The sequence below is a fragment of the Oreochromis aureus genome, linkage group 11 (assembly GCF_013358895.1).
Source record: "Oreochromis aureus strain Israel breed Guangdong linkage group 11, ZZ_aureus, whole genome shotgun sequence".
Classification (NCBI taxonomy): domain Eukaryota; kingdom Metazoa; phylum Chordata; class Actinopteri; order Cichliformes; family Cichlidae; genus Oreochromis; species Oreochromis aureus.
In genome coordinates, this window is record NC_052952.1 from 660,027 (window position 1) to 685,824 (window position 25,798).

General features: G+C 40.9%; 1 protein-coding gene across 1 annotated transcript in view; it reads left to right on the forward strand.

The window, feature by feature from the left end:
• The window catches only part of grik2 (glutamate receptor, ionotropic, kainate 2), a 288,770-nt gene that overhangs the window by 6,125 nt on the left and 256,847 nt on the right, over positions 1-25,798 (forward strand). The window contains 2 exon segments of the mRNA XM_039619454.1: positions 1,561-1,728; positions 3,913-4,170. Coding sequence (XP_039475388.1) covers positions 1,561-1,728; positions 3,913-4,170 — 426 coding nt within the window.

Below are 25,798 nucleotides of genomic sequence, written 5' to 3' on the forward strand. Positions count from 1 at the left end.
GCTCTGCAGTCAAGTGCTTGTAGTTGGAGTAAATAAAGCATGGAGTCGGGGTTCCTTCTGACTGACACTAAGCCAGCGGGGTCAGGCCGTAGGGCTACCCCAAACAAAAAACCTCAACACTTCTCTTACCATTGCTCTTCACTGCTCGCCAAAGGCTTGATTGATTGATTCACTGACCAATCAGAGTTCACTGATCACAGAAACCCTTACCCCCAGCTCTCTAGGCCTTCTCTTAGTCCATTCATCTGCTGCCTGTCAGACGTATTCACTTGGGGACTGTAGCTGTGAGTGCTCACACTTTTACAATAACCTCCTCTGGCTTTCTGAAGAAAATCCTTTAGAGTTTCAATTGGAGGGCATTAAAGTTTTTACTTTAATGTCTGCTCTGGATCAGATTGCTTTTGCAGTAATAATGGATTTTTCCTAGTGTAAAACCCATAAAAATGGGATTTTTAAACATGATGCATTATTTTTGAGCTGATTCAGAGCTGTCATAGACATGTCAGAAACAGACTGCTGAAATAAACAAACATGTTTTGGAGTCATATAAAAATGTCTGGTCCTTATAACTCCACATCTGACCTGGTAACAGAGAGATCATCAGTCACATGACTTCCTACTCTGCTTGTGCCAAAAGATCATTCTTCACAACTCTGTGTTAAATTGGTGAAAAATGCAACTCTGTGGCAGGTTGTTTTCCACAGCATCAGTCAGACGTAGGCTTTAAATGTGACTCACAGATAGTTAGCAGGCATAGTTTCTAAGGACCTTGTGGCTTATCCCATTGAAGCCTTCAGCCTTGCCCACCTTCTCTTAACCTGGTCAGAGAGGAGGAAGCAGGTGGAAGAGCAAAATCGTCTGTCTAAGGAGAAGAGGCCGTAAGGCAATGAACTGAACTGATGACTTGTTTCTAAGTATTTTTATCAAGTCTCAATTACATCAGTTTTGACTTTAATAGTGGAACAGTTTTTGCCTCTGTAAGACTGTGGTGCTTTTATTGTGGTTATCAAGTAGTTTCATCAGAGTTAAAGTTACTGCTCAGAGGATCACGCCTGAACCAACAAACATGGTTCCCTTTAAAACATGCTACACTCAGAAACGTGGTAGAAAGCACTCGTTTATGACGGTCAGTAGCTCAACACGAGCTTGGTCTCTCACAGAGACATCTTTGAGTTGACCAAAGAGGTAAAGTGTGTGAGTGTAGATATTTGGTATGTTTGTGTCCTGGGACTTGGATTTACCTGATATGTGGAATGATTCAGAAGTAGTTGCTATATTCTGCCAAAAGCAGAAACCACAGGGCACAGTACTGTTATCTAATTGATATGGCGGTTAACCTTTAATAAGATGAAAGTCTTTTTGATTGTTGAATCTTTGTTTCTCATCTGGTAAAATTAGCCAAAAAGCCATTCACTTATTTTCTATGTATTTATTTTTTGTTAGTTGAACAGAAGTCTCATGTTCCTTTGGGATTAATAAAGTATTTCTGATTCTGATTCTGACATTATTGATGACTGTTGCATCTTTTCAGTTACTGATTGTATGCCTCTTTGTTTGCAGGGGGGATATTTGAGTCCATTGAAAGCGGCCCATCAGGTGCGGAGGAACTCGCCTTTAAGTTTGCTTTAAACACAATCAACAGAAACAGAACTCTGCTTCCAAACACCACACTCACCTATGACATCCAAAGGATAAACATCTATGACAGTTTCGAAGCCTCCAGGAAAGGTATTTGCTTGCTTGTGATTGTGTGTGCATATATATAAATATATATGTAGTCACTGTTTCAGGCCCATGAGCTGAGCTGAACTCGTTTAGGTTGTGACAGTTATAATCAGGCGAGGGAGAAATGGCTGAGCACTACAAATGTAAACAGAGAGAATTGATTGGTTCCAGGTAATGACTCAGCGGCAGTAATTCAAAGACCTGCTTGGTCCCCAGAGACAGCCAATAAAGTGCTATAATCTATCAGTTTTCTGTGTGCATCAGGCTGACATTTCAAGTCTCTTATCAATTATGGGCCATTATATCCTGTCTTAGTGATTTACTCAACTCCCTTTTATTAAATAAGGTAATCAGAGTGCACAGCAAATACAAGGATATGTGTTGTTGGTAAGTCATCAAACTAAAGATCCACCTTTAAACCTATGATAGGAGTATATTTAATAGATTTAGACTAGTTGTCAACAGACAAAACTACAGATGAGGACAAAATTATTATCTCCTCTTTGAGCCATTAGCACAAAACACTGCTGTGAAATTATGTGCTTTAACTCTGTAATGCCTAAAGCTTGTAAAAACCAGTTAAATGGGTTATCTTCCAGTTTACATCCAGTATGAAAACGTCAGCATGGTTTCGATCTGTCCGAGAAAGCATCACGCCAAAAACAAAAGAAATCAGTTTAGACTTGAGGAAAAGAGTTGTTGATGCTCATGAAGCAAAGTTACCAAAAACTGGGGTGCAAACATCAAGAAAATCAAAGAGTCAGTGCAGGATAATCCTGTTAGAGGAAGCCAACGATTTCAAAGACTCTGTAACGAAAACTAGAGAGAGAGATGTCTAAAGACCCCATGACAACTGCCAAGATGATACTTGGGAATGACTTAGTCAAGTTGAAAATTGTTGACTCAAAGAAGAAGAGTCAAGAGCTGCTGCTTATTTATCAAGAAAGAAGGAAGAGGCATATAACCCAAAGAATACGCCTTAGAATAGTTTAAGGAGCTTAGAAAGAAAAGCGTCTGGACTTCTTTAAGTTGCTTGAAGACGTTTCACCTCTCATCCAAGAAGCTTCTTCAGTTCTAGGGTCAAATGGTGGAGTCCCAGATTTAAGCTCTGTGGGAGTGTCCCCCCTCAAGAGGGACAATGGATCCTCTATTGATCCTCTACCTAATCACATGGGCCAAGGTGTGAAAACGGGTGTAGGTCACAATCAGCCAAGGTTTCGGATGAGCTCATTGTGAAACCTTGCTCCACCCTATCATGTGATTTTCCTAAGGTCAGATGGCCTAGGGTGTGAGTGGGTGTCCCCTCCCACAGAGCTTAAATCTGGGACTCTCCACCAGTTGACCCTAGAACTAAAGAAGCTTCTCGGATGAGAGGTGAAATGTCTTCAAGCAACTTAAAGAAGTCCAGACGCTTTTCTTTCCAAGCTCCTTAGACTACGATGACCTGGATGACTGAGAACCTTCACAGACAACCCAAAGAATACTGTCCCCAGAGTGAAACACAGTGTAGGGATGCTTCAGTGAACCTGGAACTGGGAATTTCGTAATTGAATACTGGGTCTGGTTTGTTGTTTTGTCTTCCCACACTTTAATGATCCAAAACATATGTTGCTGCTAGTGAAGAGCAACTTCTAGAAGACCAAAGTGAATGATATTGACTGACCTGCACGAAGCCCCGACTTGAGTCCTATTGAAAATCTGTCGGATGACTTGAAGACCAAGGTCCATGTCAGAAGACCATCACATCAGGAGGAGTTTGAGAGGTTGCCAAAGAAGATAGGGCTGGGACTGCACATGTTGGAGACTTCCTAAAAACTACACCAAACAACAGCAAGCTGATATCCAGTAAAAATCATGCACACTTGCATTAGGGTGACTAATAATGTTGACCTTGGTAGGTTTTAGTTTTTGTGAAATAATTTTGTTACTGTATGCAAAGCAATATAAAACTAATCCTTTGAAAAATGACATTTTCATAAGAATGAATAATGATGAATTCTAAATAAATAATTTTGTCCTCATCTGTAATGTATGGAAAGCTGACCTGTTCTTTGAACTGTTGTAGCCAGATTAATGGTTATATACATCTACCATGGAGCAGTGGTCTGAGGCAGAACACAGATAAATGTTAACATATTGCATCCAAGCAGCAGCAGGCTAACTAATTTAAATGCTTTGTCTCCCTAGCCTGTGACCAGCTTTCTCTTGGGGTAGCAGCGATTTTCGGTCCCTCTCACAGTTCCTCTGCTAATGCTGTCCAGTCTATTTGTAATGCCCTTGGGGTTCCACACATCCAGACCAAATGGAAGCATCAGGTATCAGACAACAGAGATGTCTTCTACGTGAGCCTTTATCCAGACTTCTCCTCCCTCAGCCGGGCTATCCTGGACTTGGTCCACTTCTTCAAATGGAAGACGGTGACGGTGGTTTATGATGACAGCACTGGTAAGACCGCATACACAGTTCTTGTACTGACAGTTCTTATCATATATAGATTTAAAAAACTTTTATACTTTATAAATGTTTTAATAGAATTTCATGCTAAAATCTTTTCACTAGTTGAAATATAGTCCTTCACAGTATTGAATGTTCACTTTGTGTGTGGGAAGAGGGAAATGGTAGAGTGGTCTACTGTGGAGGTATGGACTTTTATTTTTGTTGCACAAAAGAACAAGAGTAGGATGGTAAAGTCCGAACTGCATCCAGGAAAGAAGCAACCACATCATACTGCTGACAGAAATCCTTTTTTTGCGAGCATCAGCACAGATAGCCTGCTAACACAAAGCATGCTATCTGTGCAGACAGCCTGCTAACACAAAGCATGCTATCTGTGCAGACAGCATGCTAACACAAAGCATGCTATCTGTGCAGACAGCATGCTAACACAAAGCTAGGCCCTGATCTGCAGCAGGTTACAAACGATGAGCAGTAAGCTTCCAGGCTCCGTTTCTACGTGTTCATGCTAATAGAAGAATTACTGTGGAAACCACTTTCAAGTGTCTTTGGATTAACTTTGAACTTTGCTTTATGTATATACGTAAAAACTAAAAGAAAGATCCCATATATGTCCTCGTTAGGATAGAGATCTGTGTTAGTCTATGTGACTGTGACCTAATGTTTACCGGTTAACTGATAATTATGAGACAATGCGTTTCAGATCAGTTTAAAAGTAATGTAACAGAGTAAAAAATTACTTTCTTCATTGAAATTAGGCATCACTTCACTTAACTGTAATTAATTAATGTACTGCATTACATTTAAGAAACGTAAGAAATAATGTGTAATACATTACTTTTTTGAGTAACAATCCTGGCACTGATCATTAAAAACTGCTTAAGTTTTGGAAAGTTTTGGAAACATACGTTTTCCACTACAAAATACTTTCATCAAATATTCATTCATTCGTTTATGTCTTTCAGTGTAATCTAAAAAACAAAAGGTAAATCAAAACTACAGCAGTACTTTCTGTCTCACTTTCACATGTATATAAATGAATGGGACTGAGGTTTTGCCGTGTTGAATTCAGAATTTGCAAGGAAGTAGCTTTTCGGTGAATGAAACCTTGTTCAGACCTTACTATGAGTCCAGTCTAGGTCACCAGATGACAAATAAGCCAGCAGGCTGGGTACATGGACCATATGCCAGAGGTCAGGGTAAGTGCCAGCATGGAGACAGGCTGCCAGGCCTCCCAGAGTTCCATCCAACACACAGGCTGCAACTGAACTGGCCTGGATCGAGGAACTGCAGTGCACGTGTTCAGCTAGTGCATGCTTTGTGGAATCTGAAAGTACAATTCAAACCAGCAGGCACACATGATCAGGGAAATCTGCAAATAGCAGTGTGAAAGACTTTAACAGGGATTTACTGTCCTTACATTTTGTTGTGAATTGTCAGGACTGGATAAACAGTGGAAGAGGTCAACCACAGACACGTGTAATTTGTAGTGTTAGTCATTCTTTGTATTTGACATTTTTGAATGCACCACTAACAGAACTGGAATTTAATAGATGCTTGAAACAGACACAAGGAGATCTGACTTATTTAAACTCACTAGTCCTTACAAGAAGTGAATATTTTGCAAAAATCATCCAAAAATCTTAGACAGTTGTCATTTTTATTTTTTGTACACAGTTGGAATGAAGATTTTTTATAGTTCTCTGGATCTGATCAGACCTCTGCTCTGATTTAAGGTGCATGGAGCTCGAACTCTCGAACTACGAGAGGAAGGAAAACTGTTAAGAATGGTGTGCAGTTAGAGCCATAAGTATTTGGACAACAGGACACATTTTACATTTCATTTTCACCTCTTTACACCACGACAGCAGATTCATATCAATCAAAATATGACTGAAGTGCAGACTTTAAACCTGATTCCAGGGGTTCACAGATGTATTGAATGTTTAGGAATTAGAACAATTCACACAATCATTTTGTTAAACCCTTTGGATTAATGCTGAAAGTTGAATCACATCTTGACTCAAACTGAAGGATGCTCCTGGCAACTAATTTCTTAGTCGTCTAAACAATTAGACTAACCGACTAGTGTGAAACTAAGAAACACTCAAATCACATCAAAAACAATAAAAAATGACAACTGACTGTGCGGCACCTTGGATCATGCATTATGAACACTGCACGTAACCAACAACCAAACCAATGTTAATGTAAATATGACGTGAAAGCATATGATAATAATAATAATAATAATAATAATAATAATAATAATAATGATAATAATAATAATAATAATAATAATAATAATAATAATAATAATAATAATAAACTTTATTTATAAAGCACACTTAAAACCAAGGGTATACCAAGGTGCTTAACAAGTAACATAGAGAATAAAAGGAAGATAATAAAAATAGAAATAGGACCAGAGCAAGTACTCGATATGCAAGCAGATAAAAACAAAAGATGTTAGCTTGTGATTCAAATGTGACAAATAAACATAAAAAAGTGTGTGTTTCATATGTTAGGCTGTGCCCTCTTTATGCCTTCTCCAATTTTGGTGATTAAATGCAGCTGGGCGCAGGTTTAGCTCAGTTGGATGAGCATGTAGTCATATATGGCATCGCTTACAGCGGCCGGCGCGGGTTCGACTACGAACACTGTTAGCTGGCGTTAGCTGAGGTCAGTTCACAGACTGCAGACTATTAGGCCGTTTCTCAGTACTCAAGTACGCGAGTCTGTACTCGCGTGTTCACTAGTCAGGACTTCGTAAGTTCACACGGGCGTGACTTACCGAGAACGCAGCGTGATCGCTGGAACGGGATGACATCACAGCTCCATCCCCTCTTAATTTAACTGTGAGTAATATTTGCAATGGAAATTACACATGACATAAAAAAATACACATGATGTAGTAGATCTCTTTAAGAAAAAAACACTTTGGCTAAATTCTTTGTCATAATGTCTCATAAGCTTCATACGGTTGATCACAGTCACTACATGACAGAAACACGAGCTTCATCTCTCTAATAAACATGTATGCCTGAATAAAAACAAACAGGTGAGATGTTAGAACGCTTTTATTTTAATTTTAGTAAACACTCAAACCTACAACAGACAGCTGCTGGGGTTTGGAAGAGAACTGAACAATATTTAAAATATAATCTGATCATTTTTGGAGCAGCCTCCAAGTATTGTGTGTGTGTGCAGGTGTGTGTGATGGAGTTTAGGGGTGGGGCTTTGAAACGGATTGATCCCACAACCGCAGTTAATTAAGTTGTAAAGTGGACACAGCTAGTTCATCCTGGGGTTAATACCAGCTTGATTTTCTGTCTCGGTGATGGGAAATGAGATCCTGGGTTGACCTACAAACACCTTTACCTGCTCAGTGTCACCATTTACACAGGTGACTTGATAGTAAATGCAGATAGCCCTGATAGAGGATACTGAGTGCAAACTGAAGCATTGAAGGAGACTGGTTTGAATCGTTGAATAGGTTCCAGCAGGACTGGGTTTTATTTTCTTTCTTGCTGCATTGCTACCTTTCTTGCCTAAAGTACCAAGACAAAGGCAATGTAGCAGAACATTTCTATTCTATATAATCTCACAGATTCTTCCTCAGGAATCCACATCTGCTGTTCTCCACCATGCCTGCTTTCTGGAATGGGACATAAAAGGGGGGGTAAGAAACAATCTCTCTTTGTGTGCTGCTTTTCCACCATGAAGGCGGCAAACAAGCAAATCAATAACAATAATGGCCCTCCTCTAACGGCTCAACTTTGTAATAGCCAAACTGAAATGGCAGCAGCATGTGTTATAGCTCCCCCAGTCAGCCATTACAACCGTACAACAACCAGGAATAGCACTCCTGCAGCTGCTGCTGCTGCAAAGTTTGATTAGGCCATAAGGCACAACAGGCTGCTATATGATATACTGAGGATTTTCTTCTTTCTGCTATTTACAGTATGGGCTAAATAATGCACTTGTAACCAACCAACAGCCAATATTGTTGGTTGGTTAGCAATCATTTATAATGGAGACTGAACAAAATATATTTCACTGTGTGCTATTGTGATGCATCAATGCTCTCCATGGACCAAATGTGTCCCAGCATCAGGTTTAAGGTATTATGACCAACAAGTCATTTTGTCTGTTATTACTATAGAACCTCTTTCTGAAAAAGAGCTGAGCAGAGTCCAAACATGATTCTAACCATCAAGGTTTCAAGCTCAGTGTGTTACAATGACACAGAAAATGTGATAAAGCTTTCTGTTTGTTCACGCTGGAACTTAGTGAACTCCTAACTGTTAATAGAGCAAGTTCAATAAAGAGATATCATCAGCAGGTACTGAATGTGATTCATTCAATTAAGCTATTTGGCAGCTAGACTCTGATGGCCCATCACAGCAAAACAGAATGCCAGTAGCGACAGGAATTAGGGGAGAATCTCCCTGAGTCTTTACGCTGGTGGAGATGAAGATGGAGCCTGAGGCAGAGATGGGGAGGAGCAAGGTGGCACAAAGGCATCTGCAAGGGAAAAGGACAGAAGTACGTGGCGTGGAGGAATGGTAAATGGACTGGTTCTTATATAGCGCTTTGCTACTCTTCTGAGCACTCAAAGCGCTGTACACAATTCACCATTCACAGCCATTCGCACAAGCACAAGTGCTTTCTAAGTAACACACATTGCTCTCCGATGGATGCATCGGAGAGCAATTTGGGGTTAGTATCTTGCCCAAGGATATTGGGCATGCAGACAAGGGAAGCCAGGAATCGAACCACCGATCAGCAGATGACCCGCTCTACCACCTGAGCTACAGCCACCCTGCGGAGGCAGGTTGGACTAGACTGGTGATGTCAGCAATGAGATCGACAGTGTTGAAAGTGGAAGTGATGTAAAGTATAGATTAGCTACCAAACAACCAGAAACCAGACAGATGTGTGACTGCAGATCTTCCTTATTGAAAAACAATCAAGTTGTTAAAAAAAACCTTAACTGACAACGTAATGGAAAATTTGAATGATACACTAAACCTGTGAGGCGTTTCCTACTGAAAGTCTTCTCAACGTCTGTCGTTATCATCAGATTCTGTGTAATGGGTCTGTGTACACTGAATGCTGCTCCGGTCTAAAAGTGTTTGTTTGTTTGTACTGGCTGTTTGAAATGTGAGTATCAAATCTGTGCAGGAAATTGTGACCAGTTGACTCCTTCAACACTGCAATCAGTAGGTAGATGGAACAGATACACCCCCAGTCGCCTCCTAGTCCAGTGATGGAAGGCTGTTAGAATAGATTACTAGCTATTATGAATGGCATGGATTTCAGCAAGAGTGAATGTGTAATAAACAATACAAATACAATGAGCTGTTGATAGTAGAGAAATATTCCTTCTTTGAGTATGCTGTTGGACTGTCATCTTATAACATCTGCTACAGGTAACGCCTCACTGTGCCACTGTGGCAAGTAATTACACCTGTAATCTTTGGAAACAGTACCAACAATAAGATAGAAGACAAAGCTGGACGTGACAGAGCTGAAGGAGTTGAAAGCTACCTGCACTGGCCAAAAAGTAAAACCCACAAAAAGTATGAAAAATACAACCACCCAGATCACACACCCTCTTACTTAGATAACTGGCAGCACATGTGTGAGCAGTGCAGTGAAAAGTCAATCAACAAGCTGAAAGGGTTTGTTTCACTCAACCAGTTTGAAGAGGAAGATGGATGATATGATAGGATGTGTTGAAGTGTTTCACTCGGGTTTTTTAAGGTCAGTAAATCTTGACATGGCAAAAAGAAACAGAGCAAAATAAAGTGCTGATGTTTCACAATCCCAGATAGCCATTGTGCACGTACGCATACAGGTCCAAATCCACGTGAACCTGAAATCTGGTGTGGGCCTGCCATCAGCTCTTAGTTGCTTCTGTAGTTACAATTGACACTGACTTTAAACTCAATTGTCCACCATCCATGTGTCAGTTCCTAATAACACACAAAACAGCTCATTGATATTCAATGATGCTGATTGGCAGACTCCTGACTAATCACATCGCAGCAGTGACTTCAGCCTCGTCTCACACATACATGCTGAGATTTGAGATTATTTAGCAATGTTTGAGACTCTTAATGGGTGAAAGCCTTCAACTCACAGTCCCATATTTATTTGCTGATTTACTGAATAATAATTATGTGAAAACTGACATAGTGAGTGGAGAAGAAGAGTCACAGAGATCTCCTGCTGTTATCCTCCATTCCTCTATAATACATATAGTAACTTATTTGCTCCCATTCTCAAATTTTGTGACAACACCTGGTGTTTATACATGTGATACAATATGTGAAGAGTACAATTACAGAGTTCAGGGAAACAGATACTTTTCTCAACATAAATCATTGACGTCTGGGAAAATAAATCTAGTTTCCAATAATAAATATATATATTTTTTTCTGTTTTGGCTTCCTCACATTTGCACCCATAGACGTGTTGATGTGGAGGCAGCAGCGGGATGCATGTGCTCTTCCACATTTCTGAAGCTTTGCTTCTGCTTTAATCTTTCTCTAGGTTCTCCAAATGTCATTGAACTTAAATAAGCTGTCCAAAGTGGTGAAGGTCAAAGTGACCTTGATCCTGACTCTCAGCAGCTTAGTGACTCATCAGCCAGTACTCCTATCACACACCACTGTGGATCGGCCGTCTGGAGGAGTTACTTCAACATCTATGTGGCCAATGATGATTGATGGCTCAGCAAAAGGAACTCTTCTTCCTCATCCCGGGCAATGGAGTAGAAGGAGAGTTGGATGGTGGAAGGGCTGCTCTTTTATAAGGATATTTATCACAGGTGGACCAATCTGTTTTATGCTCGGGAGACTCCCAGATGGCCCCATAATAAATGCTTAGAAGGGATGAAGTATTCATGCAGAGTTAAATATGGATCCACAGTCAATACTGATCAGCGCTGACACTCCTCTTTCCTCCCACTCGAGAAATTTTTGCCAGTATTGCCTGCGCATGCAGATTTTTAAAGGCATGAAGGAGGATTCAGCCATGCAGAAGGGAGGGAGAAATATCTCAGTGATGAGGAAGAGTGTTAGAGCGCTGCTGCAACATGTGCTTATGATGAGAAAGTGCAGCAGTCAGGTGTGTCAGCCTGTTTTTATTGGTGCTAACTAACTAACTAACTAACTGTAAAACAGAGAGCTGTGCTAGCAGCAGAAGCTGTTTCTCTCCTCGGACAGCTCAGGCAACACAAAGAGAAGATGCACAAAGACACGTTTAGTCTTGCTCTGTCGTGAGCCTGGAAACACACAGATTAAATGCACAGCACTCCTTAGTTGCCAAACATTTATTGAATCTATAGTGATGTCAGGCTGTAAGGCTGAGCTCCACCTGTCAACATGAATTCGTTATGTTCATACTGTAGCCTCATGTATCCTGCTGTATTCTTCCTGAATGTCTTCTTTCTGCACTGCCTCCTGGCTGACTTAGTAAAGAACTGTAAACTATTATCACTCCTGTAGTTACCATTTAGTCTTAGCTGACAATAACAAGTGATGGAGGAAGAACCAGTGCTTTAGTGAACGTTCACAGGTGATCAATGATCTCAGAGCAGCAGCAGCTTGTCTGGCACTAGTCTCCCGTCAGTTTCCCACCAAGGCCACAAGTTTACTTGCACTGCACCCACTCCAGATGTCATCAGCCCGTTCAGTGGGTGTTATTAGTACTATGGCCTACATCTATGAGCCCCATAGATGTAGGCCACTAGGCGTCTTCTACACCTGCTTGCTGGTCAGAAAGTTTGTTATCATCCATTAAGATGGAGCATCACTAACAGGAGGCTGGGAAGACTCCAGAATCCATTTTCACTGCTTTCCAGTGGATACAGCAGTGTTTACAGGTAAGACCATTTAAATGGAGATTATGATACGTCAGCGAGTGTCAGTGAGCGCTAAAAATGTGATGTTATGTGTTGAGATAGCAGCTTTGAGATGCATTTGTAGATATTGTTACGTGTTGTATGGTGCTAGCTTACAGTTACTGTGCAAAGGTATTGTAGTATACTGTCATACAGTGGTTACTGTCAGGAGAGAAATATTCGTTTCTATCATGACTAAGTTACTAGTTAATTAAAATAGCATTAAAATGGTTGTTTGCAACCTGATTCTGAATAAATATCCTGATTATCTTTCATGCAGCGGTATAAACAATAGTGGTGGATTGCCAGTTCCACTGCTTCATTGTTTGGTGGTGGTGGCGTAGCTTCCACTGATTCAGTATCGCAAGTGGTGGAGGATCAATGGGAAAATTAAGTTCTGCTGTCTGAACAAAGTCTGGCTCCTTTAATCCTGCATGACAAACCTCAGGCTGATGTTTATTGGACCTTCTTTCCTGCTGGCACACCTGTCACACCTGAGAGGCAGCTAGAAACTCACAGTAATGTTTACATCATGCAAAGACTGCCAGACTCTGTAATACTGTAAATGATCAGCTGACAATAAACACTTGTTGTCCTCAACAATGTATTTTTGTGACTGATTTATTAATGAGCACGCAGTTTGTCCCGGACTTCAGCTACAATGGAAAAAGACACAAAGCTGGAGTTAATTTTTGTTGTTAGTTGTTTACTACTTCAATGGAGAAGATCAATGATCAAGAAGAGCAAAGCAAAACGTCTCTCTTGTTTGAGGGGTTGACACTTTAATAGGAGCTTTGAGCTCAGCATCAGCTTACAGCACCACGGAGACCTGTGTTCAGTGCTGCATCAATAATCAACATGTCTCCTTCACATGTCATTGTAGTTTTTGCTTTTGTTCTTTCAGAGATGGATTGGAAATCTAACAGCTGGAAAAAGTCTTTCAAAGCTGCATTGTCACCTGCTGGACATTTTCTCAAGTTTAACTGTCTTCAGAACTTCACCTGATGGAGTACAAGCTTTTCCTGACATTCTCAGAACCTGTGTCTCTGGTGGGAGCAGATCAATAACCTGTAATATTATTAAACATGCCATAGCCCAGTTTATTTTACTTATCATTGTTTATAGACCCAATAGCATTTGCATTTTCTGTTGTATTCATTTTTGTCATGGAGTTCTTCATTGATAAAAGTGTCTTTTTTCATTTGTCACTGCTGATAACTATTTGCTGATAGCTGCCAACATCTGAACAAAAAACTCAGTGGTTCATATAGTGTGTAACTGTTCACATGAGTGTTATTAAATTTTTTACTGAAATATGGCACACTTCACAGGAAAAATTGATTTCTCTGCCACCCTGGCAGTATGGCTGCAGTGCTTCATTCAAACTGTATAGATTACAGGATCAATGTAAAATGAAGTTCTGCTGTTGAACAAAGAGGCTCCTTTAAGGACAAACCTCAGGCTGTGTTTATTGGACCTTCTTTCCTGCTGGCACACCTGTCACACCTGAGAGGCAGCTAGAAACTTTGTTCCTCAGCTGACAATAAACACTTGTTGTCCTCAACAATGTACAGGCAGGTGGTCAATAATTAGTTGCTAATGGAGAAGAAGATTTAAGAAGAGCAAAAAACACTGTTGATTTGAGCTGCAACAGGCAGACCTGTGCAGTGCTGCATCAATAACAGCCATGTCTCCTTCACCTTACACTTTTGAAATCAGGAAATTAAAAAGTCTCAGAAGATTTTTTTATGCTAGCTGTTTAGCTTTTATTATTCTCAGAGAAGCGACGGTGAAAAATATAATATTTATAAATATATCATTTTATACCAGCTTTGTAATTTCAGTGGTTTTTCATGTGACATGTATCCTGTTAGCCATCTGAAAAACCATCCTCACATGATGTTCTTTTTACTGAAATATTGTGGAATTGATTTCTCGGAGGCAAGGCTTCATCCCCATAGATTGCGACCATGAACTGGATACATTGTATTCCAGTGATGTAATCTCATCATTTACAAGTGCTATTAGTAGCAGTGGTCAACATTTTGCCGACAGCCGGATTTCCAACACACTGAACTGAGGCCAAAACCACTGAAATCAGGAAGCAAGAGCTTTTATGTAGCTGTTTATTATTATTGTGAATATTTGTTAAATATATATTTGTGAATTTAGTGGATTATTGACATTATCCTGTTGTAATATTTATCAGTTCCAGGTCTTATTATTACCTCTGCATATAATTCTTATTTATACTATTATTAGGCATGACTGTGCACCATAATCTTGTTGCACATTCTAATATAATCAAAACCACTAACTACAAGACTGTATAAAGTGAATAAGATGTGATTTATTTATTAGATAAGATTTAAGATAGGTCTTATTATTACCTCTGCATATAATTCTTATTTATACTATTTGCATTTTGTCACATCTTGAAGTGGACATTCAAAAGTAATGAAAATATTTAATCAAAATGTATTTAATGACAAAATAAATTTATAACAATTTATAACAATTTATAAATTTATAAGCTGACATAAGAAGTAACTGTGTTACATAAACCTGACATTAAAGTATAACTGCATGTTCATTTGTGGACATTTAGTTGAATGTTAGTCAGTGACTCTTATGGCCATTTGCAGTGATATTTATTTTTTCTTCTTCATCTGTTCTGTAAAATTATTTAAAGTGGAATGACTTCAGACCAAATGTTTGCTGTGGTCATATTATAGAGGTACTGCTTACATATCAATCAGATGTTGTATAGTATGCATGTTGTAACATTACAGTATTATTTGCTATATGTAACTCTGGCTATTCAACCTCATTAAACAACACATTCAAGCTGCATGACACACATAAAATGACTAAATCATCTTCTTTTTGCAGTTTATTGTCTTTGAACGGGCAGATAAAGCCCGTGGCCTTCACAACAAGTTGGTGAAGAAATATTTGAGTCCATGCACTGAAAAGGTATCTTTGTTACCATAAGATATTTGGAGTGACAGTTACCAAAAATCAGTGGTTGTGCTTTAGTAAAGTTCACAGTCTAATAGGTCTGCTGTTGATATTTGACACAGAGACAAGCTCATTTGTTCTGAATATAGTTACAATTACATATTTACAAATACATCAAACAGATTTTAAAAGTTCTGATTATATTCTGATTATATCACACTAGATATCAGGTGATGCGATTTAAGGTTAAGGTCCCGATGAGACATTTACACTAACCAACATCAGTATAACTGTAACATGTTTTTACATTTCTAAGACACATGTATGAATATAAAATATGGAAATGGCAAAGAATGGCAGACCTTAAGCAAAATTAATTGATACAGAAATATACATGCATTATGAAACTTATGTGTGCTCGATAATTGTTTTTCATCTTCTCATGTGACATCCATAACCAAATTGACATAACAGAACCCGAGACACCGCCAAGCCACAAAGTGAACTAACTCATTTAGCTAAAGACACCTCACGCCTAAACTAACCAGCCTGACATTTCTTCCCTCTAACTTAAATGGATGGATGGGTAGAAGTGAAATGACTAGAAACATAAAAACCACTAGTTTCCAGACACACAGTGTTACTTGTACTGTTACTTGTATCGTTTTTGTTTTGTTTTGTTTTAAAATATTTATTCGCTTTACACAAGTTGTGGTCACAATACAAATGAAAACATTGCGATTATACATAGAAATAAAGCACAACATAAAAAGAAAAAGAAAAAACAACAACAACAAAAAATACATTGTTTATATCTTCATCGTTTCACCTGACTGGTTTCAGCTCAGATATTCTGCTTTTTCTTTTTGGTAGGTCAAAGCAACTCGTGCTGCTTCCATTTTGATGCCACAAAAGAAGAAGAAAGCTTCAAAGAAGTGCTGGTCATGGTCGCAGTGCACAGTGTGCTGATATTGGTCAGATACTGCACTGGTTTTCAAAGCAACATTTGTCTTCACCACCACAATCAACAGACTGATCAAAAACTTTGACATATTTGTTGCTGTTTGAAGATATGTGATATTAGTGGTTGACTTTTTAAAATCCTTCCATTTATGCAATTCACTGAAGTGGAGGCTGAATGCATCATGTTGTTACCTTCAAATATGAACGTTTACCTGCAGGAGGTTTGATGAGGCAGATACTGTATACAGATACTGTCAATGAGAGACTTAAATATACACAGCCACCTTTTCATTCCCATTCAACAATCCTAGTTTGATTTCAGTTTACATGAATATTTTTGAACCAAATGTTGGATGTGACTATGATGGACTGGAGACCTGCCCAGGGTGCAGACTGTCCTTCAGTCAAGGATCCCAGGATAGACCACAGCCCAACAACAACAATGACCTGCACTGTCAGTGTTATTCCATCCTGTCAATGTGAGGAGCTGTGATCACAGATCACAGTATGGAAGAAAAGAGGAACAAATAAAGGTCATTTTCATCTCTCACACAGGATTAGGCTTATTACTAATGATGACTTAGACTAATAATTTATGTTAGACTGTGAATTATGCTGTTGTTTTGTTATGCTGCTGTTACAGTAAAATAATAATGATGATTGTAAATAAGTGAAAATCTCATGTTGTTACAGTCCTAATGCCAGTATGATGATTCTTCATAGCTCCTGCTTTGAAACACTGAACTTTACCTCATGAAAGATAAGAATTCAGTGATCAAGAAATCTTTTAAATACACTGTCAGGTTAATTCTGACTATAAAGTCACTGTATAAATATAATTTTCCTTTGTCAAAATGTAGAAACTCACTGTGGGAACAGCTGTGTTATTAAAATTAAAACATCTGTGTCGGCAGCACATTCAATGAGGCTGGGTAGGAGTCAAAAATCCAAGTCTATAGTCAAAAACCTTAGACCTCAGAGAGCACACAGTCAACAATTGTAGCAGCAAACTAAAAATTAAAATCAGTTTCTTCCATCATTTTTCTTCTTTTTTATAAAAACTATGTACAACATGCATCCATCTAGCCATCCATTTTCTCCCCCCTATCTGGGACCAGGTCCCAGGGGCAGCAGCCTCAGCAGAAAAGCCCAGACTTCCCTCTCCCCAGCCACCTCCTCCAGCTGGGAGATGGAGATTAGCGTTTCTGGCTGACTCATCTGGACAGGGACAGTGCGGCAAACTGAAAAGTGAAATAAAATTAAAATCCCAAAATGTAAGGTCTCCAAAACAGGCAAAAGTGAACTTAATACTAGCGCTGGGAATTTAACATATTAATTGTGATTAATTAATTTGAGAAAAATAATTGGTTAAAAAAAATAATGCAATTAATTGGACTTTGCATTCCAAGCAAAAGGGGATCTTTTGTCAATACACGATTTCCTGGTATACCGATTACACTGATGCACACATCAGAGCTACAAAGAATCAGAAGAAAGTGAGTTGCTAGGACTAATCGGAGGCAAATTTCATTTCAAAAGACTACCCGACGGAAGAATTGATAAAAGCGTGGTTTTGTGCAAACTGTGCAAAAAAGGAGTTTGCATATCATTGAAGCATTTCAACCTTATGGTACCATCTAAATGCAAAACATGTTGCACCGAGCACAGAAACTGTAGAAGCTGTTAGCGCCAGCAGTCTGAGTAACAACAAAATGTGTCGGCCAAGGGCGTAGATTTGGTTTTGGCATTGGTGGGGACGGATAATTCACCACCGAACCCTGCCCTGTTTCTTTTTTTTTCCTTTTTGTCTTTGCTTCTTGATAAAAAAAGGAGAAATATAGTTGCCTACATATGCTATTCTACATGCTTTTAAACCATTTAAAATCACAATTCATAGTTTTATATGTGAATTATATAATGTTAAATTACTATTAAACAAATGACTGACTAAGTATTTTAGACTTTAGTTTACTTCAGCCATATTCCATATAAATCAGGTATCATACAAAAAATAAAAATAGCTTCAAACACAGTCATGACAATAAAGAATATGACTTTAAGGACTTAACAACATTACTTCAGTTATAGTACACCAACATCTCTGATACATTAGCACTAAGGGAACACTGAACGACCTGCTGGTTTTTGTCCATAAAACTACTCATCTAAGATTAGCACAAAGTAAAAGATCTCTCAGCAACATTATGCAACATTTTAGGCACTGTTGCCCCGATCAGCTCAGTGAGCTGTTTATTCTAAACATGAACTACTGTTACAGCAACAGACATGGACACAACAACTCAATGTCCACTATGTGAAGCAGCCAAACACATGCCTTCTCCTCTCGTTAACTGAGATAAACTGCTGGCATATTTGTTTTACATCTATACTGTCCAGTCTCTCCTGGTGGTCATGGCAACACGTTATTCATGGTTACATACAATTTTAGACAGATGTGGGCCAAAGCCTCGCACATACTTGCCAACCTGGAGACCTCAGAGTTAGGGAGACATTCAAAAGGGCTGTTTGGGGATATATATATACAAAAACTTGAATTTTACAATGTTTATTTATCGGATAAAATAAGTTAAATGTCACCGTTATTAGAAACAGAAACAGGCCGGGGGTGTCCAAATTCAGAGGCTGCGTCCACCTGAGGACCAGGTGTTGTGACAAAAAGTGATTGTCTGCCAAAACCTGATTGCTTGTATTTAAACTGCTATAAATAACTTGTTGGTCTATAATATGTGAAACATATGTCAAATATATCCCTCATGAATGATATGAAGTCATCTTGGGCAACAAACAACATTCCTGTAACAAGGCAGAAGCCGCAATCAGTTTTTGGCAGTGACTTTTATGTATCCTTTATTTATGCAGTTAAAAAAAAAATTCTTGTTTACTTTAAAAAATGTCTCTTAACAGTAATCTGGCCAAGAGGACAGCTGAAATTGCAAGAAATGCAAAAATAGTTCTGTAAACATATTTTAAGTGGACCAAAGGGAGTTGATTGATTATAATGTAAGTACAATAACAGAGTTACAAAGATACTTGAGAAACGGGTAATTTTAAATTTTATATAACCCCTTTTAAAATTTTATATATAAGTTGGGAGTTCCCTTTGGAATACCTCGGACAGTCTTCACATAAGTCTGGTTCAGAGGGGCCCGGTGGCGCCAGCACTGTCATGCGCCCAGGGTGGCGTAACGATATTGCCATCACATGAATGGGTGAAAAGCGCTTTGGGGTCCTTAGGGACTATAGAAGTGCTATATAAAAACATTTACCATTTAAATCATAACTATTTAGCACCAACACGATATTACACATAAAAAGGCTCATTGGAAATCATGGCACAACACCGCTCAGATATCCGAAGTTTACACAGCTACATTCTCGCCTGAAAATGTGTTTAAAGTTTATTTTGAGACCCAGAAAGAGTAATAAGAGTAATATTAAAACTAAGTAGCTGCAGTAGTAGTAGCCATTGGTGGAAACTGGAATTGGCTGGGCCAATCTGGGATATGGTTTTCAATTTTGTTGTCTGGTTGGAAAATCAGGAGAAATTGGGAGAATGGTGGCTCCGGGAGATTTTCGGGAGGGGCACTGAAATTCGGGATTCTCCCGGAAAAATCGGGAGTGTTGGCATGTATGGCCTAGCATAGCCTGTAATGTTATTATGACGGACACATTTTATGAGTGAGCTTGACTTTAAGCGACTTACAGGTTTCTTTGAAAAATACTTTCTTATATCCAGGTTCTTCGTTTGTGCTGCCATCCTCCTCTCCTCCTCGCAGGTCCTGGCAGCGCAGGCTTGCCGCTGCTAAAACTAAACAGAGCTCCCTGAAAGGCACAGCCAATCACATTGGCCATATTTGTCACATGAGGTAGGACTCCAGTAGAGAACGTAATTTAACTCTTTTTGCACCGCTGGGTGAATGAGATGTTGACAGATCGTTTTTTTTCTTTCTATTGGGCTTGTTTTTCTTTACTCGAAGAGATCAAATTATTGGTGGGGACAATTCAATAATCGCTGGATATTGGTGGGGACATGTCCCTTACGTCCATGCCAAATCTACGCCCTTGGTGTCGGCAGCCCAAACTTGATGAAATGACTGGCTTCAGGACCAAGATTAGTAAGTCAACAATGGACAAACTTACAAATTCTCTCGTAAAATGGATTGCTCTGGACTGTAGACCACTATCAGTGGTAGAAGGTGGGGGGTTAGAAAATATGCTACAGTTAGCATCTGGTGATCCAACTTTCCAACTGCTGAGCTGAAAGACAAGTAAAATTCAGCAGCCTCATGACACTGAAAAGCAAAATTAGATGCATCACAGACAGCCATGTTAATATGGAAGAACTACACCAAGAGCAAACAAGACTGGGCCAACAGAAAGAGCCACTCATACAGGATGTTTCCACATGGTGGAATTCAACGCTGGATATGTTGTTTTTTTTTTGTCTACTAAAGAATCAAGAGGCTGTTTTTGCTGCTTTAGACAAACAAAAGCACAAGCTAGTCATTTTAACTCCATCAGAGCTGGTAAAACTCCAAAAGCTGGCCACTGTCCTTGAGCCATGCAGGTAAATAAAACTATTTTAACTTATGGTTACTGTTTCTTCCAAAAGCTTTATAGTTGACAGTTATTGTGGAGATTAATAATGACTTTCTTGAACTGTCTACTACAGGTTTGTGACTGAGCTTCTTGAAGGTGAGACATGTCTCATGTTCAGTGGTTTTACCTGCTTTCTGCCACCTGCATCACACCATGGAGGTCTCTGATGATGACTCAGACTACATGGTGAAATTTAAGACTGCCTTCACAAAGGACCTATCCCTACGTGTAGCTACACCAGGGGTCTGCAACCTTTTACACCCAAAGAGCCATTTGGACCCGGTTTCCACGCAAAAGAAAACACTGGGAGCCGCAAATACTTTTTGACATCTAAAATGAAGATAACACTGTATATATTGCTTTTTATCTTTATGCTTTGTGTGAACAACTAAGGTGTGCTGCTTATGAAATCCATGAAGTGCTACAGAGAAAATAAAATTATATTTATGTAATCAACACATTTGAACTCTTAAAGAAATATAACAAAAGGAAAGACACCCAGCTGAACTAAAATGATGCATGTAGCAAACAAAACTGTTGTCAGCCGCCACCCTTATATCTCCTTTGGGCTGTTGGAGCCTTGACCTGACTCTTAAAAATAATTGGAAAAAGCACTATGCTGCTGAAAATGGATATTTGCAAAATTCTGCCTAAATATGTATTTTACCTGGTTAATGCGTGCGGCGGGCGTGGTTTGCAGCGCCGCTGCAGGGCAGGCGGACGCACCTGAGCGACACCCACAATCACGCCTCGCTGCCTTTACGCCTGCGCTATCTATGCTGTTGTGTTGTTGGTGGTGTGTGTCGGGCTGTGAGCTGAAAAGCTACAGCCGGCTGTATGCGCACAGCAACCGTGTGAAAAGTGCTCAATAAAGAGATGCTCAAAAAGCATGCTCATGGAAACATCGTCGGGTCTGCCGTGATTTGTTTACAATGGGACTTCTGCTCCTGAACCTCTGCGCACAGAGTCCGCAAATCAGGGCTATCTGAAGTCAGTTTATGCAGGACTGTAAGCTGTCATCTGTGAGGCGTGAGCGGTGTTTGTCTTTAACATAGTTCACGGTGGAGAACAGCTGCTGACATAATGTGGATCCGAAGATCCATAATTGGCCTACCTGGGGTTGAAAGTCTCGATAAATGCACGGCGTTTCTGCGGGTACACCGGCTTCATGAGTGTGACGCTTATTTTGAGCAATGAAAAATAATAGAATATAATTTTATTTTTATATTTCAATATCACAATAATCTTCCATTTTAGAACTACGAGTTAAAAAGAACTAACATAAATAAAATACACTTCAGCTAAATACTTCTAATTTATTTGCCCAAACCAAGCGGAGCCGCACTATAAGGACTAAAGAGCCGCATGCGGCTCCGGAGCCACGGGTTGCCGACCCCTGAGCTACACTCAACCATCAGTGGCTCAAGATTGCTGCTGTGCTTGACCCACACTTTAAGGATTTATAGTGTCTTGCAAGGGGAGAGCCAGAAGAGGTTTGGAGCAGCCTTGAGGCCTTGCTGCAGGAACAGTGTAAAGATGCCACCACAAAGGAGCCAGCAAAGACAAAGAGCCTCCTCCTTTCTGATTCAGATGAGGAAGCCCTGTGTGACAGGGCCCGTAGTTTCTACAGAGTAGAATCTACCATCAGCGAGACAGACTGCCTGCTGCAGTGGTGGTCCAGTCGAGCAGGGACCCACCTACAGCTGTCTGTCCTGGCCTGCTAGTATTTGATTAGTTCTGCCACTTCTGTCCCATGTGACAGTCTGTTCTCACCTGCAGGTCACATAGTAACAAAAAGGAGAGCTGCTCTGAAAATGTGAACAGGCTAGTTTTTCTCAGTAACTGGTTGAAAGAGACGGACAGTAAATAAGCATGAAGGTATTGTGAGTCCAATGGGTTTGTTATTTTTTGCACTAAAATGTTAGATCATCACACTGTTCAGACAGTCAATACCATTTTGAAAATGCACTAAAAGTACTTAAAATAACAGTTTATTTTTAAGTCTGCTCAATTTTGGCCAGCCATATTATTACAGTTTTTCTGTTTTGAATTGAAATGCAGTTTTTTCCCCCCAGAAATTAAAAGAGCTTGAGTTCACAGTATTCATGCCCATGTCTATTATTTATACATTTGCGCTTTGGGGCTAATTTTATTGTGGGATTAAATGCGATTAACCGAGATTAATTAATTACAAAGCCTCTAATGAATTAGATTAATTTTTTTAATCGAGTCCTACCCCTACTTAATACATATTTAATCTTGTCAAGCAACACAAATATATCTGGTGAGAAAAAGCAAAAAATCTTCTGGATGCAGCCTGGTAGTACATGGGGGAAGGCTATCAGAGAGACCCTGACTAAACGAAGGGCATGATTATATGTACATAAATGAGGTAATCTAGGGAAGTTGACGCAGGACAGTGATGATACTTAGCTGAAACTAATCAAGATAATCACACACAATGAGTAAAACTAAAGACGAGATGGAAGAGACAAGATAAACGGGAATTACCGAAACACAGAGGCAGGACACGAAGACAAAGCTATATGACAGAGAGAAATTCTGGGCAAGACCTGGAATAGCTGTTATAATGCTGTAACTTAACGTGTGAATGTCAGGTGAACAGTTCCATGAGTCTTTGGGTTATTGGCTCCTCCCTTTAGCCCGCTACATAGTCCCGACCTGAAGGGGTTAGTTGTCCCTGACAACCGCATCACCCTACACAAAGTTTTTCAAATGTCTAGGGGCCTGCCTTAGGCGAGCAGGTCGATTGAGGCCTGCAGATGGAGAGTCATTCTGATCAGGACATGGGGTACAACTGGCACCCCCTTCCCCAACAGCAGGTGAGGCAAGTGGGCGATATGGTGAGAGTCTGTCCTGGTGCAAGACTACCATGCGCCCCTAGTCAGGCATGCATACCAGGTACACCACCTCAGACCTTCCTGTGGAAAGGGTGTGTCCATTTCTTGCCCACCAGCAATCTCAGGCTCAAGTCCTTAACACCAAGTCCACTGGTGTGTAGAGCTCCTGCAAAAATATTAGGGCAGGAGGTGTGCACTGACTAGACTCTTGGACAGCAGTTGTGTAGGACCAAAGGGCCAGGGGCAAATGCTGGTCTCAGTCACGCTGGTGTTGGCTGGTTAGGATGGCGAGTTGGGTAGCCACGGTGCAGTTGAACTGCTCGACAAGGCCATCGCTTTGAGGGAGAGCGTTGTTTTCCCTGTCTTCTCCACCCCAAGCCACTGACAGACCTCCCCAAAGACCTTAGATTCGAAGTTAAGGCCCTGGTCACTGTGGAGCTCAGCAGGGACCCCAAGGCGGGTAAACATCTCCTCCACCAGCTTCTCCACTGTTGTGGTTGCACTCTGTGTATGCCTCGGGCCAATTTGTGAAATAATCCATGGCCACCAGCACATACCGGTTCCCCGACTCAGTAATGGGGAATGGCCCCAAAATATCCACTCCTATTGGTTCCATAGGGGCCCCCACCAAATACTGCAGCAGGAGAGCATGGGAGCATTGAGTTGGTCCCTTTTGTGCTGTACAGGTGTCACTGCAGTGCATGTGCAACTCCTGATCTTGTCCGCAGCCAGGCCTGTAGAACTGCCCTCTGAGGCGATGAAGGGTCTTGGCATTACCATAGTGGCCTGCCCCCACTGAGCCATGAACAAGCTTGAGCTCCTGGGGATGTAGCGAATGGGGCACCAGCAATTGTGGGAGGTCTCTACCTCGTCCAGGAGCCTGTCACCTCCGATATATGAGGCCTTCATGAAGCTCAAGGTTGCCCCGCTGGGAGTGGTAGGCCTTCAGCTCCATCCCCTGTCCTGACACCCTGTCCATTTGGGAGGCTGTGCTGTCCCCAGCCAGGTCTGCACCTGAGCCAGTGTTGCATCAGCCTCCTGCTGCTGCCTCAGCTGCTGCGTGGTCAACGGAAGCCACCTTTCTTCACTGGAGGTGGCCTGAACAGCAGCTACCCTCAGTGCTGCTTGGCCTCATTGCTTCTATCGTTGGCAATAGCTACACTCAACTGCTGCACAGGGACGTCTGGAGAGTGCATCAGCATTGCCATGGCCCTGGCCTGCTCGATGCTGGATCTCAAAGCAGTATCCTTGGAAGCACTTCCAACCAGTGGGCCACCTGGCCTTCTGGGTGCTTGAAGTTTAAGCCAGGTTAGGGATGCATGGTCAATGTGGAGGAGGAAACGGTAGCCATGCAAGTATGGGCGGAAGTACTGTACGACCAGAACTACAGCGAGCAGCTTGCGTCGAGTAATGCAGCAGCTTTTTTTGGCTCAACCCAGTGCAGTGGCTGAAATAAGCCACAAGTCGTTCTCTATCTATTCTGCTGGGACAGGACACCCCGACGCCTACATTGCTGTAGGCCAGAACCAGGGCTTTTGTGAGAGCCTCCTTTAGTTGGGCCTTGGCCCTTGTCGGTTAGGCAGTGGAGGGGGCTGGCAATGGTGGCAAACCCTTTAATGAACCGGCATTAGTATGATGCCAGGCATAGGAAGCGTTGAAGCTCTCTGACATTCAAAGGAGTCACCCAGTCCTGGACTGCAGCCACCTTAGCCGGGTTAGTGGCTATACCCCGAGCGCTGACCACATGGCCCAGGAAGGTGGTCTCCCTTGCCAACAACTCAGACTTTGATGGTAACATACAGGTTTTGTTCTGAGGAAGTTCCAAGGATGTAGGCTCTGGATGGACCCAGGAGTTCGAAAAGATCTGACATGATGATTAAATTGATTTCATTCCTTAAACACAGGTTTTGCAGGCCCGGAGCAGATATACCTGAGAGGAGTATATCAGTTAATAGTAACAATGGGTTAAGCCACAGCCCAGCTTGCCAAATGCCAGTGAAGTCCTCGCTCAGGTTGGACAGTGCTCTGTCAATGTCACTGGCGTGTAGTGGGTCATCCAGGTACACAACACAGTGGCTGCAAGGAATGTTTATGAGCACTCTCTTCATCAGTCTCTCAAATGTCGCTGGAGCATTGCAGAGTCCGAATTGCATGACTCTGAACTGCCATAGTCCCTGTCCAATGGTGAAGGAAGTCTTTGTTTTTGCTTCGGGGGCTAGCTCCACCTGCCAATAACCGCTGCGTAGTTTGAGGGAGCTGAACCAGCTGGAACTGGCAATGTAGTCCAGAGCATCATCTATCC